The following is an 18,565-nucleotide window of genomic DNA, read 5'->3' on the forward strand; positions in this document are numbered from 1 at the left end:
CAACGGGTTCGGGTATCCCCGCCCCATCCTTGTCCCCACATTGAATAATTTTTTTAATAAAAAATAGAAGTTTTTTGCAACCCCTAGAGAAATGTTGCAATGCATTATCCAACAATATGCTCACTTTAACATTTGTTAGATCGATTAATTTAGTTGCTCATTTAAATATCAATGGTAGTTTTTATAACACGACAATTATTAAACAAAATAACATGACATATCAACATAAAATAGTTTTCTGCATTCAGGACGGGTTTGGGTATGTGTTTGGGGTGGGTACCTATATACCCGTTACCCGTCCCACACCCGTGTTTTGGAATCGGGGAAAACCTAAACCCATACCCAGTCAAAACAGGAAAAACCCGTCAAATTGGGTTTGGTTTGGGTGGGTAACCACGGGTATGAGTTTTGTTGTCATGCCTACTTGGCTTCATAACACCTCTCTCACATTCATTTAATAGTAAAATAATTGTATCATGAATGATATAATTTTGAAAGATCGTGACATATACATGTCAAACGAACGTATTTTGTGATAAATCGAATCTTCCAAAATTTAGGTTGAGATTTGAATCCGATCTTTGTATATATTATGCATTGTTCCTACTAACCGAGTTAAGTTTACGAGGACCACAAAACACACTGTAATTTTATGTTAACCATGCACATTCGTTAATTTTGATGTTTATTTTTAATACGTAGTGAAAGTGAAGTATGTTTCGTACATATGCAGTTGAATAAAAAGAGAGATCATTTGCACCACTTATATTTGTACAAATAGGAATTTGATAGGATCCATGTTTGAAAATAATTTGAAAACAGATCTCACCCAACTCCTCTTCGTCTCTATCTCTATCATGATCCTAAGTAGACACTTAAGAAAAATTTGAATAATCCGTAGTCAGTAGTTTTTCACACTCGATATACGAAAATTCGGATAACCTTAAATTCAATTGTGCGTCGTTCTCGGCTAATATCTTATTTATTCTTAGATGTTAACAAACTATTGCATATATTCCCTAAAAAAACTGTGATGCTAAAAAAAATTAATAAAAAAACTGGATGCACAAATGATTAGTCTTCGCGGAGGATTGAGTGTTGGGCAAACCATGTGCATGAGAGAGCGGCTATAGACGACAAACTTGGTAGCGTTTCCTGAAATAAAAATGGAATGTTTGTGATGATGCCGTTGACACTACTCACAAGAGTCAAGAGGTTTGAGCTTATAATTTAAATCAATTTTTATAAATTCTTCTACCGGTTTGCTTACAATTACAATACTTTAGTCGTTGACATTTGATCTCACTAACGACCAGAATTATTTGCATAACCACCAAATTAATTAACATAATAATGTATACAAATAAGTTAGTAAATTTTAACATTCGAAACTTGAAATTTCTTGTAGAGACAACTGTCATAATACACAACCAGCTAAACCTCAATTTGACAAGTTCAATTTTAATTTTTATTGTAGATAACTTATAGTTTATAAACTTATATGATAATAATAGATTTGTTTGGTAACAAATTATCAAATGAGGTTATAGTTTTTTTAGCTAATTGTAACGTTACTTGATAAGTTATTAGAAGTAATTTTTTTTTTTTTTAAAGATAAGCAACTATTTGAAATAGCTTATAGTTTGTCTTTTTTTCCTTCTCAATTTCGTCTTTGTTATGCATAAGATACATGGAGAAAGAAACCAAAAAAATGCCTTTTTTGAGAAAATAGTAATAATATTCATTAATAATAATCTATCATGGTAACCTTCAATGTATATGGTCGAGTAGTGACTATTAGTTTAAGATTGAAGATTCCATGTTTGCATAACTATCTAACTTCGTTTAATAAATTTCTAGGAACCACGTTTCCATGCATACACCGTCACGACTCTATAAACACCTTTTGTATAATAAATAAAAACAAAACTGATAGCTTAAAAATTAAATTAAGTCAGGTGTCGGTTAGACGTGTTAGGCGTGACGTGTTTCGGTGTCAGATACGAAGCTATAAAACACATATATTCCTCGTGTTAGGCGTGTTTCGGTGTCAGATACGTATCGTGTCTAACACCAACACACATTAAATTAAGTCATTTTCATAAATTATTACCGCACTAGTAGAAAAAACACTTTTTAACACAGGGATATTAAATAGGTTGTTATCCACCTGATTTAAAAACATAAGCTGGTGGTAAGGTTTTAACTAAGATAGATTTTAAATAGGCCCACCTGACTTAAAAAAGAAAGGTTTTTTATTAAATTAACTAAAAACAAATTAATAAAATAAAACAAAAAACACTGAACTCTCTCTTCAGGCTTCACAACGCGAGTGTTGTCTCTTCACAACACGAACCTTTCTTTCTTAGATTCTCAATCACCACCAAGCAGCGCCGCACCATGCTGCGATTCCACCTTCTACCCCTTAGATTCTCCTCCTGTGTGATTCTCTGGTTATTGCTATTCTCAATTAAACGCGATTCATGGATTGCCAAATCTAGGGTTTGCGATTTGAAGTAGATGGATTGCCAAATCTAGGGTTTGCGATCTGAAGTAGAAGAATCTTCATCTCGAAGATCTACACGAAGCTATCATTAAAGAGTAAATTTCCTCTTCATCTTCTTATCTGATTTCATGATTTTCTGCCAGCGATTATAGCATTCTGTGAACAAGAAAATATTTGATTTGACAACATGTAATTCATGGAGTCAAGAGACTATTAGTAAATTCACATTACAGGTTGAATTTAATGATTTTCTTGAGGTGAAATTATAAAGAAAGGATGAAATTTAATAGCATCTTAGGTTCTGTGGTAGTGTAATCAAATGCATCTTACACTCGATTTAGTTCATGTGGCTGTTAATTGCATTCAATGTATAACTATAAATTGATATACAATAGTATTCTGTTGCTATTTTCATTTAACTTTGTTATTAGTTTTGTTCAAGCTGAAGAAATGAACATTAATAATATCTTTTATTTCAGAAAAACCATATGTGCATATCAATGGAATTAGTAACCGCTGTTCTTGGAGACCATGGACAGCGCCCCCTTGAAGATTATGGTAAAATTCTTTTACTTTTTGTTCAAAAAAGTTCTTTTTATTTTGAACAGTATAATGTTTTTAGATTCAGTTGAAAACATGGCCCAAGATGGAAAATATAATTCAAATTATTATCTTCGAAAGGATGCATTTACTTTATTACAACATATTTAGCCCAAACTTATGTATAAAATAGACTTAAATATGTTTCTGGTCTCTATAATATACCTCTTTTTTTGTAGTCCTTTTGATTTTTTTGAATGCACACCTATTATATATATTTTATTCATTTTGATCCCTGTCTTTAGCATTCTGTCCGTGTCTGATGCATCTTAAGACATCACTTTATACAACTTTTATTTTAGTCCTTGTCTCACTATTTCCTTCTCCCTTTGCCTTTCCCTTCCCATTCCGGCAGCCTCCCTCTCACCCTTCCTAGATACAATGAAGTAAGACCGGCCCAATAATGAAACACATAATAAAATAATAATTCCCTTATATTGTCAATAACTATGAGTCTATGACTATGGAGTATGGAGTATTATACAAATGTAAATTCCAGGTGAATGCGTATGGTTATAGGTATGAGTCTATGACTATGGATTTGTCATGTAGTGTGTCTTTGCTATAGTGTCTACATCTGCCTTAGATATTTCAGCAAATGCTGTATCTTATTCTTTCTGATACACAATGTCAATGTTAGAGTAATTGATAGAGCCATGGTTCACAGTTTTCTTCAGGACCGTGAGTTTAAAGTGGAATGGCTTTTTACCTAACTGTCCGAGTTATTTCTGATACATACTTATCTACCTGATGTAGGAAGCCAAGAATGCTTCCAACTTCCTGTTATTTCTGTTCAAAGAGTGATTGGAATCTCCGTTTATTTCAGCAGGTACAAACATATCTAAAGGCTTTCTCATAAGTTATAACTTATAACACACATATCAGTATACAAAATGATGATATTTTTTCACAAATATGTAGGATTGGATTAAAGAGTATCAACAAGGATTCAATCACTCAAACTTGGCAGACCAATGTACATATAGGTAGGTAGTTCCATTTCATTTCATATCACGTATGTTTTATTTTTTTTATCCCATTCATCATGTATATTTAAATTAATGTAATATATATGTATTTGATTTTCCTTGATATATATCAGATACAAAGTTTATATTGAAGGATACGCGTGGTCTGTGATTTTCCTTGATATATATCAGATACAAAGTTTATATTGAAGGATACGCGTGGTCTGTGAGTGAGAAATACATTCTAGCCTGTGATTCCCCTACACTATTAGTGAAGCCTCGATACTACGATTTCTTCATAAGAAGCCTACAGCTATTGCAACATTATTGGCTTATATGGGACACTGACAATTGCAAATCCATTAAACATGCAGTTGATTGGGGCAATAATAATGCGCAAAAAGTGAGTCTAACTCCATAGCACATCTTTCTCAATTCCTTCTCATTCATTTGTCTTAAAAGTCTATATATCGTCTATGCTTCTTGACAGTAGTAAAGGTTTAAATCATGTTTATGAAATTATATCGCGAAAAATCCTAGTCAAATGTTTTTTTCGCTCGACTGTGTTGTGTTTATTGTCGTTTTGATCTGTGATGGTTTAGTTATTTTGGTTAAGTAGATCCATGAATATTGGTGTTGGTTGTACATTATTAAGTTGGGGAATTGGTTGATTCATGCTTTTTAGTTAAGGTCTGGAGACTATCTATTGATTCACTTGTAACTTGGTTGCTACAAGGTTCCCAAAGAAAACTCAAGCTTACCACGTGTTCACCTTGTTGACGTTCCGCAAAATCCTTCACTGTTCGATCAATATAAGCATACTGTTACTAATTCCCTGTTTATATTTTGAAAAGTGTTAGGTTGATTTCTTTTTTCTTTAGGAGAAGGGTTTAAAAGTATTAAAATTATGAAGTTGTATCAGTTGTGTGTATTTATTCTCTCCTATTTAGTATGCTTCTTGCTTATGAGATTTTGAATTTATGATTATGATCAGGTATCTCCTCTGTACAGTATGATTTGTATACATTAAATCGAAAGAAGCTCCTGCTAAGGATGTTCTTAAGGATCTTGTAGAGATGTGCCCGTGGCATTCAGAACCTTGTTCGTGGACTCTTTCTCAGAAACTATCTTTCTCAAGTTAGCAAGGATAAATTGCCGGATATTGGTTTTGAGTATGAGGGGTAAGCACTAATTAAGCATTATTTTTTATTATCCACTTTTGATTGTGATCTCTTGAGTCAGATTTGAAGTTTCTATGAACAGAGTCAGTCAGCTGTACCCTTTCGAACCATCTCTACCGATGATGAAATGACAAATGTTCAAGAACGCTGTGCAAGTTTTATTTTGGAAAGACTTTGATGTAATTTAGTTATGTCAATAACTATGCTTTGAAACAATGTTTAGCTTTTGTTTAGTTTTATGATATTGTGACTTTGGATTTGTTTGATATTGTAACAATGACAGGTTTGATATGAAATTTGATCATATGATATTTCATATTAGTGGCTATATTCATGAAATTTTTTATTATTACATTATATTCAGTACCATAATCGTGTATAAAAAAAATTATAGAGAGATTTTAAATGGGGTGAACCGATTTAAATTAAAATATTTTGACTCTTGATAATATTTTTTAAATGGTATCAACAGATTTAAATTAAAGGATTTTAAATGGGGTGAACCGATTTAAATGTAACGATTTTAAATCGGGTAAAGGGTGGAGACTTAAAATCAGAGACAGTTTTTTAAATCGGCCACCTATAAGTCGGATCATGAACCGATTTAAAAAGTCATTTTCACCCGATTTAAAAAGTGTTTTCTGCACTAGTGCCGATTTGTGTATGAGTATATGTTTCATAGATAGGAAGCAAATGACCGTGATAAACAAAAGTACAAAGGCATGGCATTTTCTAACCAAAGCAGAATTAAGCTATATATGTATTCTACTCTTTTCAAACTAGCTGACTTTATTAGAGTGCCAAAACCAAATTAAAGAGATATAAAATTTTAATTGTTCTATTTCTACTTTTCAAACTAGCCGACTTTATTAGAGTGCCAAAACCAAATTAAAGAGTTATAAAATTTTAATTGTTCCATTTCTAAATTAAGAAATATCCTATGTTTCTAATGGTAAGTGGTAGATGATTATCTTAATCCAACTGATAGATGTACATGCCAGCCATGATTGAACTTGCAAGTGATTATTTTAATTATTTCGAACATGGCGAAATTTCAAACGTATTTTCAAATTAATTAATGTAATGCTTAGCAGCTTAAATATTCTTAATAAAAATGACATGCAATGCCTATAAAAGGGAGCAATTGCATTGAAGTTAAAGCATTCAATTCTCAAGCTAGTTAAGAATATAATAGAGAAAAACAAACATACACAAATTAAGGATTGATTTAAAGATGAAGATGAAATTCTTCCTTGTAGCTTCTATGGTGCTTTTCTGTTTCATTGGGATTAGTGAAGGAGGCAGCCTCAGGAAGAATTTTTATAAGAAGTCATGTCCTCAAGCTGAGGAGATTGTTAAGAACGTAACCCTACAACATGTCTCTTCAAGGCCTGAGCTGCCAGCCAAGTTGATAAGACTGCATTTTCATGACTGTTTTGTTAGGGTAAACACCCCTTGATCTTTACAATTTTAGCTGACATTGTCTATATTATATTTATAAAAGTTAATGTTAATGATATATTCTCTTGTAGCTTAGAAATTGTACTAAGTGACAGGCATATATGGTTGCGTTTCAGGGGTGTGACGCATCGGTTTTGTTGGAGTCCACTGCTGGTAACACTGCGGAGAAGGATGCCATTCCTAATTTATCATTAGCAGGCTTTGATCTGATAGAAGACATAAAAGAAGCTTTGGAGGAGAAATGTCCAGGAATTGTATCATGTGCTGATATACTCACATTGGCTACTAGAGATGCTGTTAGTAATTAATTAAGATAGCTAGCCATTAATTTATACATATTCCTATGCATGAAGCATCCTGATTTATTCATTCATATTTTTATTACAGTTTAATGATAAAGCAACGTGGGAAGTGCTTACGGGTAGAAGAGATGGTACTGTGTCCAGAAGCATTGAAGCCCTAATCAATATTCCAGCACCTTTCCATAACATCACTCAGCTCAGACAAATCTTTGCTAGTAAAAAGCTTACTCTTCATGACTTGGTTGTATTATCAGGTATATCTAATTCAATCTTTTTCTTTTTACAAATTCATTCTAAAAAATTATAAAACTTGTTCACGAAGTTATCCAATCACATTTCAAGACACAGACATCGGACATGACATTTGCACCAACAGATGTAATAATTTAAGTCACGGACACAGATACATATTCTGAAGTGTACCAGTACTAGTTAAATTAACATGTTGGATATATGTATTTATAGGAGCACACACAATTGGAGTAGGACATTGCAACTTATTCAGCAACAGGCTTTTCAACTTCACTGGAAAAGGTGATCAAGATCCATCTCTGAATCCAACTTATGCAAATTTCTTGAAGACCAAATGCCAAGGCCTAAGTGACACCACCACAACAGTAGAGATGGATCCAAATAGCTCAACAACATTTGACAATGACTATTATCCTGTACTTCTACAAAACAAGGGTCTCTTCACATCAGATGCTGCTCTTCTAACAACCAAGCAATCTAGAAACATTGTTAATGGGTTAATTTTAGTTTGGACAAGTGGATGTTGGGGTTCAACTTGGACCAGTTGAATTCTGGCCTTTGATATAATATTAATTAATATACACAGTTGTGATTGTTTATCCACTACCTGATGTCCAAGTTAGATACAATACAAGCTTATTCTAAGACCGTCCGCACAGTAGTACTATTGTCATATTTTTATCTTATTTATATATCACAATATTAATATTAATTAAAAAAAAATCTTCATCAAATCTTCGTCTTCAACAACCAACAACCACATACACATTCATCACCACCATCACTTTATATCATCATCACAAATTCACAACTAGTTTGTTTACACTTGCAACTAAACATCACCACAACTCTGTTTTTTAGTGAATCTTTCATGAATCAAATTTTATCCATTCTCTTCATAGCAAGCGCTATTGGTTTGGAATCATGGTTCGATAACCATAAAAAAATTCAAAACCATGGATTCAGGACAAGCAATTACAGATTTGGGTTTTTAAACATATGAAACCATAGATTTCTTACATTTAATTCTGCAACAAATAGAAATAAGAAAGACATGAGCTTTGCATGAAGCAATTTCAAATATGAGTTTTTACTAAAAAAATTTGAATCTATGGCTTCCAAGTATAGCTTTGGCCACTACCTTTTCCTCTTCTCTCATCGTCGTTCAACAATTTCGTTTTCCAAATCAACTTTCCCTCGCTTGTGATGTTTGCTACAAACAGATATGAGTTTAATGAAGTTTGATGTGAAGATTTTTTGGGTTTTTGCCTTATATGTTGTTTATGTGCTTGAATCCAACCATGGTGTTGTTCCTGAGTTTTTTTGGGACTTTATGGGTAAGTTCTGGACTTTTTCTTCATTAAGAAGAATATTGATGATGAAAACTGATGAGTTTGACAAACAACAAGAGCACTTAGTGAATCCAATAACTACCTTTTGAGGATGGTGTTCTAATTTTAGACTTGGGTTGAGTTTTAAGGGTGTTGGCGATGGATTGTGATGAATCTATTGGCAGGGTTGATGGTGAAGATGGAGGAAGTTATTTTAATTGATTTTTAATATGTAAATAAAATAATTAATAAATAATAGCTTTGTAAATTAAATGAAGAAAATGGTTTGCTAGTGTGTTGTTGGCTTATAGGGTGTATGGTATGGGACAACTGAAACACAACCTATGATACCAGGTAATTTCAATGGTCCAAGTTAGACCAAAACATATACTGGTCCAAACTAAAGGGACCCTTGTTAATGAATTGGTTTCACAAAATAAATTCTTCACTGAGTTTTCTCAGTCAATGAAGAGGATGGGAGCTATTGAGGTCCTCACTGGTTCGAATGGAGAAATTAGAAGGAAGTGCTCTGTTGTTAATTAATTAACTGATGGTTTAATTAACAATTGTTAATCTCACTTTTCTGGTTTTAATTTAGTTTCAATTTCTATTCTTTTGTCGTCAATTGTTTTGAGTTGTGAAGTTGTATATCAATAAGTTGCATGTGCACTTTGTGAGATTCTTATAAGTATTCAAATTTCAAGTAATAAATAAAGGTCTTGTTTTATGATGCAAATTTCCATTATTACCTCATTCATTTAGCACCATTTTGTGTGTATACTTCTGCAAGTTTCAGCATGCATGAGGTTTTTCTGTATCAGACTAAACTCTTATTACTTGATCTATGTTTTCGGTTTCCTAACGAACTTCCACCTCTTCACAAGTCCATGGTTTAAATCCTTCTGTGCCCACTAAATTTTTTCTACAAGTAGGGATGTTACAAAAATACGTTCTATCTTTATATCTAGGACAAATTAATTATTGATGTAGCTATATTTATCAATGATGGTTAAAAAAATGTATAAGTAAAAATGAAACACAAAATAACACAACTTTTACGAATGATTAATCACATTCAATTGTAGTTTTTGTGTTATTATAAAATCATTATCAATCATTCGAAAAAAAATTGAAATCATATTCAATTTGTATTTTGCTTGAAATTATCAACCTCATCAATACTGTTTGGAATACTATTTTATTTATATTGGTTTGATTTGTTTTCTTGTTTCTATTTCAATTTTGATAAAAAAATATATATTAAGTTTGCTGTGGTTTAAAATCTGTACACGATAATACGTTAAATTGTTTATTTTTATTGTTCAATTTAATTTAAAATGGAATACAAGGGAAAGATACTGTAATTTTTTTTATAATAAAAGTATAATATAATACTAAAACATAAATTATTCATTCATTTATTAATAAGGAGACAGGAGTATTACTTTGGCACAAGGACCGAGGAGTATTACTTTGTTTTTTTACAAGTCTTTGCAAGCTTAAATTAGCTGGTACTGGTAGACACATTGCATAATATATGTAAGGATCAAAATTCAAACCCCGAACACCTAAAAAAATTACAAAATGAGGAACTTGTAAATATGGATTTGCAAAATAAGTTAAAGATTATGCTGGAACAAAAAATTAAAGACATATCATATCATATATTAATATAATTTAGCGAAGTTATTTTTTGTGAACATACATATAATTTTACAAAGTTAAGTACCATTTCAAGACACAATAAAAGTAGGACCAAGTTAAAATCTAAAATAAAGATAAATGTCAAAATATTTAGGGAAATATGGGTCTGATAACATGGAGTTCATTAATCACTTGAGTTTAACATTAATTTTTTATTTATAATAAATCATACGTTCAGATTATATAATCCAAAAGATCCTCTATTTTTTAGGATTGTATAATCTTAAATAGAACAGTGAAAAAAGTTTGAAGGTGGGAAAAGAAATACTTGTATATTTCGAATAGAGCTATAAGGCCCAAGGATAAAGATTTGTAGGCCCTAAATGAGCCCATGATCATTGAGACGTGGGGCCATATGTATAGTGCGATAACATCAGACGGTGCTTCTGCTTCAGATTGAACTCTATACAATATCAGTATCGTATTAACTTTCTTTCCCTTTCTTCCTCGACGCGCGGTGAAGTAAGTAAGTTCTTTTCGTTCTCTGCAGCTTTTCCACTGCAACAAGCAATCCATAATCGATTATTCTCAACTCTTCTATATTCCATTCATCTCTATAAATTCGCTCTTCATCTTCTCAATCATAACATCACAGCCAAACAAATCCCAAAACAGAAACCATGATGCTCAGAATTCGAAGCCGCGATGGTCTAGAACGAGTAACACTCGATAATCCAAACAACAAAACTGTCTCAGACCTCAAAACAATCATCGAAAAACAACTACGTATCCCCACACACAACCAAACCCTATCCACCAATCAAAACCTTCTCCTTGCTAAATCCCTCGAAGATCTTCTCCGATTCACCGACATGTCAAACCCTAACACTCCCTTAACAGTGTTAAACCTCTCTCACGGTTCAATCATCTTCTTAGCTTACGAAGGCGAACGTACGGTTCAAGGTCCAACCGCTTTCTCACCCGCTGGTTCATTCGGTAAGAAGATGACTATGGATGATCTCATTGCGAAACAGATGCGTGTTTCGCGCCAAGAGAATCCACATTGTGAATTGGTTTCATTTGATCGCGATTGTGCAAATGCTTTTCAGCATTATGTGAATGAGAATCTTGCTTTTGCTGTGAAAAGGGGTGGGTTTATGTATGGTACTGTTACTGAAGAAGGAAAGGTTGAGGTGAATTTTATATATGAACCCCCGCAACAAGGTTTGGAGGATAATCTATTGTTTTTTAGGGATCCCGAAGAAGAGAAGTGTGTTGAAGCGATTGCAGCTGGGTTAGGGATGAAGAGGGTTGGGTTTATTTTTACTCAGAGTGTGAGTCAGGATAAAAAGGATTATACTTTATCTTATAGGGAAGTCCTGCAAGCTGCTGAGTATCATGCTGAGAGTGGTTTGAAGGAATGGGTTACTGCGGTTGTCAAGCTTGAGGTGAATGAGGAAATGGGTGGTGCTGATGTTCATTTTGAAGCTTTTCAGATGAGTGATGTTTGTATTAGGTTGTTTAAGGAAGGGTGGTTTGATACTGAGGTTAAGGAGGATCATGATCCTAAGCTGTCCATTATGAAGAAGGATGTTGTTGTTGGTGTGAAGGATACTAAAGAGGTTGATAATGATTTTTTCTTGGTTGTTGTTAAAATCTCTGATCATCAGGTATTTCTTATGTCCATTGTTTTCCTCATTTGTTTACTTCATGCTATTGTTTCTGTTACTGTCTTTGTGATTCTCTTTTACTGTCATTATTCCATGTTAGATAAATTATGAGGCTTGCTTGTATTCTGAGATGCACAAAAATCCTAATTGGATAATAAACAATTTAAATAAATTCTTATAGCATAAAAAACGCTCATGCATAAGCTATTTCCAAACAAAAGATAAAATAATGTTAGTTAAACTATTTCCATATAAGGTATAAACTATTTTTGTATGAAAATAAGATGAAAATATTTTATGGACACGTCATGAGTTGTTTTCATAAGCTCTCCCATATAGTGTCGCAAATGCTTATGTTAGTAGATAAGTTCAAATAAGCCAATTCATACAGACCCAAAATGCATAACCCCACTAGAACTTGACTCTTGTTTTTGTGTTGGATGCTCTAAAAGAATAGTTTGTCTTGATTATGAGTGAATGGTTAGGGAATCATTATTCATGTTTGTGGGCTTAACTTTTAATGTATAAGATGAGCGACAAAATATGAGGGGAACCGTTTATTGGAGGAGTGATAGGTTAGAGAATAAATCTCCATGTTTGTGGGTTTAACTTTAAACATAAAAGATGAGCGAGAAAATGTGAGGGGACCATTTATCAGCGGAGTGAAAGGTTAGGGAATAATTCTCCATGTTTGTTGGTTTAACTTTAAACATAGAAGATGAGCGAGAAAATGCGACTAGGTTTAAAATTACAGATCTGATTGTCGATGTAGAAAACTGTAGGGAAATTTTTGTTGTCCTGTGATGTTTGTGAATAATTATACCACGACGAACAGTAGTCTAATTATACGGCCACACTACTAGTGACAATAGTAGTTGCGATACGGCCTTTGAAGCATGGGTACGACTTAAATTTAGGAGTATGTACTTTGTATGTATTAGATATAAGTACGTGTACCGAGTACATACCTTGTTTTTTGCGCTCTGTACTCATCTTTGGTACTGCTCAGTGCTTAGATGGTGCAAAAACAATGTGACGAAGAGACTGCTCCAAGACGCAACGAAGATGACATGCTCGCCGATGTGGGGGTGGCTTGTAAAATTTCTAATCAATAGGCAAAATAACATACTACATACTTAGGGTTATTTAATGATGGGCTTGGTCGACAAATACTTAATATGGAAATAAGTGTTCGTTGACCGAATCCGTTGCTTGTAAAATTCCTAAACAATAGGCAAAATTACGTACTAAATACTTAGGTTAGTTAATAATGGGCTTGTCCCCATGGTAGTCAATCTCGGATAGCGGCGCGTAGCGGCCGACCCCAAAAGTGGGATAGCGGATAGTGGGATTCCCCATAGTAGTCAATCCTGGATAGCGGGGCGCAGCGGCCGACCCCAAAAGTGGGATAGCGGTAGGGGTGTGCATAACAACCAGTTTTAGGCCCAAACCCATAACCATATCCAGTCCACTTTAAAATATCTGGATTTTTTGTAAATGGGTTACCAACCAACCCATTTTAAACGGGTTGGATATCCAAACCGGTTAAAATTCGGATCCAGATTTTAACCATTTTGCCATTTTCTTTCTTTCTTCCAAATTTTAATCTGGATTGCACAAATAGCTTCTTCTCTCATAACGTAGCTCACTTCTCCTTATCTTTTGGAAAATTGCTTCTCAATTCTCCTTCTGAGAAAAGCTATTAGTGTGAACACAATTCAGAACCCAACATAAAATCTGGAAAATTGATTCTGAAATCACAAATTGCTCAACGATGAATGGATGAGAGCGGCGATGAAAGATGACACGGTGGTCGTCGAGCTTCTGTTACGGCTGAAGCAACCTGTTGAGACCAAATCTCGAGGTGTATCGTTCTCCTGGGGACACAAACAACGGCGTTCAAGATCGAGGCTAACCGCTTCCGTTTCTCGCTGCGACCGTGCTGTTTCAACTAGATGTAGTCCTACCACTCCTCTCTCTTGGAGCGGCGGCGCTTCGCCGTCTGTCACCACCGAAGGTTATGAAGATTCAAGTCGTTGCAACAACGCTGCTAGATCCAAGGTTCTATACTTTCTTCACTCTATATGAATTTTTGGTTTTTCAGAAGATGGTGTTTAAAACCGAGTCAAGTAAAGAAATTGGGTTTTTTTTATAAAACGGATCTGAAGTCTGAACTGGTTTCAAACCGGTTATAATCCAAACCGGAACTGGTTTCACAAAAAAACCAGTTTTTAGTGAAATGGGTTTAGGAACTGAACCAAAACCAAATATTGGTTATGGTTTTGGTTTGGTTTTAACTTTGCACACCCCTAGATAGCGGATAGTGGGATTCCCCATAGTAGTCAATCCCGGATAGCGGCGCGTAGCGGCCGACCCCAAAGGTGGGATAGTGGGATAGCGTATAGTGGGATGGCCACTGTTCGACCTTTTTTTTTTTCCCGACAAATTACATAGACAATACTATAAAGTATAAACAAACACATATTAAATATAACACTCAAATCTCATGAAACATTCATAAATCAAAACACTCAAACATCCACAAGTCTTAATCAAAACATTACATTCAAATCCAAATACAAACAAAAGACAAATGTAAGGACAGAGATAGAAGCAAATGGCAGTGAAACAAAAAAAGAAGAGAAAAGACAATAAAAGGAAGAAAGAAAGAAAAAAACAGAACAGAAGAACCATAAACGAAAAGACAGGAACAAAGAAAAAATAGAGAAGAGGAAATGAAAAATTGAAAACAAAAAAGAAACAAGGAACTAAAAATAGGACAAAGAACGGAGGAAGATAGATGTATGGTAGCAGATCGTGTGAGAAGGAAGTGAAACCCAGATCGTGTTTTCACATAAGCTCGTGTGTTTTGTGGCGTGATAAGAGAGAGTTGAGAAAATGTTAGGGTTTATACAAAATCCCCAAAAGGCCCTCAAAATGGTTTTAAAATTAGGGTCAATTTGGGATTTTCATGGTAAAATCCAATAGTGGTTCAGAATCCGCAAACCGCTATAGCAGCTATAGCGGCAGCTATGACGCTTACTGTAGCGGTTTCTTGCTGCTACGCTATGCTACCCCGCTATAGCGCGCTGTTAACGGCCCGTAAATACTTAATATGGGAATAAGTGCTCGTTGGAGCTGCAGCTCAAGTATTGTCTTGGCAAAAAAGCTATTAATGACTCACAGTTGGTTTGGCCCAAAAAGAACTTTAATTATTGGTTTGCCCCGTAAATTTAAATGTAATAAGTATGGCCCAAAAAGTTTAATTATTTATGGGTTTGCCTCATAAATTTGAATGTAATAATAAAATTGCAAGGATAATGGAATTTGAACTCAAGTATCAAGATTATATAAATGTCATAAACCAACCAAATTTATTAAAAAAAAAATACCGTAGTTTCAAAAATATATTGAATGTAAAAAGAATTAAAATGTTTAAAATATATGGGGATGATTAAATAACAAGTGAATTTGATTATCTCAAACTTGGGAATTGATGCTTCTCATGAAAGGATGAAATTGATTACCAATATATTTGGAATGCTATTCATTCTATCCCTTTACAGAAGCTACAGTTAATTCAGAAGCTGTTCGTGAATGTTTGTTGTATGAAATGGGTGCGATATGTGGAAATTTCGTACTATGATATTGGTTTTGTTTTGCCCTGTTTGTGTGTGTATGTTTTCTGGACACTTCTAGATTTTCAGTCGCATGACAACAACTTTACCATTGCGCCAATGCTCCCCCTCAGATTTTCTATTTTAATAATTGTTGAAAAATACTGTTTTGTAATTTTGTCTAAGCTTAGTGGGATATCAACACCAGCATTAATTTCTTTTAGATTTTTTTAATCTTCCAAGGTGACTCTAATGATTTGAACTGAGCCTGCTAATCGCTACTGCGAAGGCTCTCGTTAGAAAATAGTTGTCCTACTTGGTATTCTGAGTTTAGGTTAAAAAGTCCCTCTCTTTGAATTGGATTAGCCAAGTTTATTTACAATATGAATTGCAAATTACTGACTGTATATCTCTTCTTTTTTTAATGAAGTAACAAATGTCAAAAGAAGTGTATAAATGTCTGGAGTTTTATGATCCAATTGTTTTTTCTGTATAGCTTTGTGACATGACCAATTATATGTTTTGTGTAACCTTAGCAATGTCATAAAAATCATTAGTTTCTAGCATATTCCAATACCATGAAAATCTTTTATTTGGAGGACTGTCTGGAGTCTTCTGTAGAAAGATGCTGTTTGAGATATAGTGAAACTAAGAATGAAAATTTGGACCCCCTCCTTCACACCCAAAAAACTGAAATAGAACAGTTAGGCTATGTTTGCAAGTTGGGTAGAGGGCAAGACTTAGTTCTGCATTTTTAAATTAAGCAAATTGTAAAATGTTTCTAAATTGAATTAAAAGAGGGATTTAAATATTATATGATTATTTATCATGCCATTCCTTAATTTTTAAAATTTTCAAATACACATCAAGATATAGACTAAGCTCTCCAAAACCCAATCGCAAGCATACCCTTAAGGTCTGCTAACATGACAAAAGTTATTGCGATGATTTATTTGTTGGTTGGATGTCATGATGTGATTGGTCGATACTGATATGATATAAGATATTATTTGAAGCCTCTTCCGCTTGTCGTGTCAATGTCATCCATGCCTGAACTACAAATTCTATCTGTTAGTCTTTGTAAATTATAAAAATATTGTGAAACTTATGAGTGTGTTGTTACCAAATTGCAGGGTCCTCTTTCGTCAACATTTCCCGTTGAGAACCGAAATACTCAAGTGACTGCGATGGCACTGAAGAATCATCTTGAACGGACTAAAAATCTTCCATTTGTGAAGCGAATTTCAGATTTTCATCTTCTTCTTGTATTAGCGAGGGTTTTGGATGTGTCTGCTGATGTTCCTGCGTTGACCGAATGTGTGCAGATACAGAGTGCTGTACCTGAAGGTTACCAGATCCTTATTGAGTCCATGGCTAGCGCTGCTTGATGTTGTGTCTAGGTGCTCGGGGCTCATGCAGGACCATAGCAAATTAATCATGTACTATATGTCCTGGTTCTTGACAGTAATGTAGTGCATGCATTCCATTGCACACACAATGTTTATATGTTGGTTAATTATACATTACTTCTCGTCGCATTACTGCGGAAATGAGCTGACATTTTGATCCAGTGTGTTAATGTTTTAATTTATTGGAGATAGCACTTATGAGAATTCATTATTTTATGTGTGATGATACTTCAAATAATGGTATTGAGACTTTCTTGAAATGTTTATGTTCATGGTTGCTGGAGATGGCTTTTGCAAGCATTGTAGCTAAATACCCAACTTTGGCTAATGTATGTATATAATAGAAACACACACACATATAAGCTCACCGCTAGAACAACTTCTTTCATGCTATGCTACCTCAAAGCTTTCTGAAGCATGCATTAAGATGTTGTTCAAGAATTAATTTTTGCATTATAATTGAAGTTTATGGATAGTTTTGATATCACTTGCATTATTCCAGTGTGATTTGGATCGTTGAAAAATTATTCGATGGAAATATTAAAATCACATGTAACTTTGGTTTGGGTTCTCCTTCAAAAATAATCTAAGCTGATAAATATGATTTAGGTCGGATTGATTTTCGGTTAATTTTATCTATAATTTAAAAAAAATCATATACCAATATTATTTTTCAAGGAAGGAATTCATATACCAATATTATAAAATTACTTATATTTGAAATATATGAAATAGTGAAAAAAAAATGGATTAATTAAACTGTTGGTATTATTCAGAAAAACTAAAACCAACAAATTATATAATAATAGAGATGAAGAGGAGCTATGATTAAACTGTTGGTACTTATATAGTATTATTATTCAGAAACAACTGAATACGGATTATTCAAATTTTTCTCAAGTCAAAACTCGATAGAATTTGATAATTGGGCATTTTACTTGTTTTCCATTATACAGCGCCACTAACTAAACCGACAAAAAATGTAACCAAAAAAAAACTAAACCGACAATAGGCACAGGAGGAGAGAAAGCACTTGTGGATAAAGGAAACAGAAAATGCCGTGAACGAGGGAAGATCAAGCCAAACATGAGGTTCTATGTACTCCCAACAAGAAGAATCATCACGCATTACCTGCGTAATTGATTAATGAATACTAAATTTTGTAGGCCACAATGTTTTAGCCAGTAAGACTAGTGATTTGCCTATAATATCATACTTGTACAATTTTCATAAAACACACACAATCAATCAATCAAACAAGTTTTTTATGCAATTTTATCCCTCGATCTTTCTAATTTACTTTACTTTTATGCATCTTTTAGTTTAGTAGCTCATAGAAACACCAAACCCCGATATTGCTAGCCTGGACACCTTCACCCGAATTTCAACCCGGAGGACCTCACAGCTGTGTGAGTTTTAGTGATGATAAAGCTTAACTTATGGTGATGATAGGTTATCATACAACTGGTGCATAGAGGCTCTATGGTCCTAAAGGCAAGAAGATAATGTTTAGCAAAGATGTGAGATTTTATGAAACACGAGGTTGGCACCTGGAGAGCAATGTACCTAATAAAGGCAGGAAATTATATTTCTTTGACTCAAAGCAAACTGAGCAAGAAGTGAT

The 18,565-nt window shown here is 33.9% G+C and overlaps 3 protein-coding genes and 1 long non-coding RNA gene across 4 annotated transcripts; 3 read left to right on the plus strand and 1 right to left on the minus strand.

Annotated features, from left to right (window-relative positions):
• The first annotated feature begins 2,747 nt into the window (after nt 1-2,747).
• On the plus strand, nt 2,748-5,583 carry LOC146910961 (uncharacterized). The gene is made up of 6 exons (XM_085724616.1): nt 2,748-2,763; nt 2,986-3,064; nt 3,863-3,935; nt 4,028-4,092; nt 4,209-4,477; nt 5,069-5,583. Exons 2-5 carry the CDS (start codon nt 2,995-2,997, stop codon nt 4,244-4,246), a joined length of 246 nt encoding a protein of 81 aa, XP_085580742.1. The 5' UTR covers nt 2,748-2,763; nt 2,986-2,994; the 3' UTR covers nt 4,247-4,477; nt 5,069-5,583.
• Nucleotides 5,584-6,412: 829 nt separating this feature from the next.
• On the plus strand, nt 6,413-9,337 carry LOC146910962 (peroxidase 3-like). Its single transcript, XM_085724617.1, has 5 exons — nt 6,413-6,699; nt 6,833-7,012; nt 7,104-7,272; nt 7,484-7,756; nt 9,014-9,337. The coding sequence occupies exons 1-5, from the start codon at nt 6,490-6,492 to the stop codon at nt 9,142-9,144; spliced, it is 963 nt and encodes a 320-aa protein (XP_085580743.1). The 5' UTR covers nt 6,413-6,489; the 3' UTR covers nt 9,145-9,337.
• On the minus strand, nt 7,790-8,808 carry LOC146910963 (uncharacterized). The gene is made up of 2 exons (XR_015018167.1): nt 8,412-8,808; nt 7,790-8,298 (listed from the first exon to the last, which is right to left on the minus strand). It is a non-coding gene; the product is annotated as an uncharacterized LOC146910963 (long non-coding RNA).
• Nucleotides 9,338-10,693: 1,356 nt separating the features above from the next.
• On the plus strand, nt 10,694-17,201 carry LOC146910964 (NPL4-like protein B). The gene is made up of 2 exons (XM_085727354.1): nt 10,694-11,915; nt 16,666-17,201. The coding sequence occupies exons 1-2, from the start codon at nt 10,926-10,928 to the stop codon at nt 16,918-16,920; spliced, it is 1,245 nt and encodes a 414-aa protein (XP_085583480.1). The 5' UTR covers nt 10,694-10,925; the 3' UTR covers nt 16,921-17,201.
• Nucleotides 17,202-18,565: the final 1,364 nt, after the last annotated feature.

Source organism: Medicago sativa, chromosome 7 (genome assembly GCF_051527215.1).
Source record: "Medicago sativa cultivar Bolivia chromosome 7, Bolivia_mono, whole genome shotgun sequence".
Taxonomy (NCBI): Eukaryota; Viridiplantae; Streptophyta; class Magnoliopsida; order Fabales; family Fabaceae; genus Medicago; species Medicago sativa.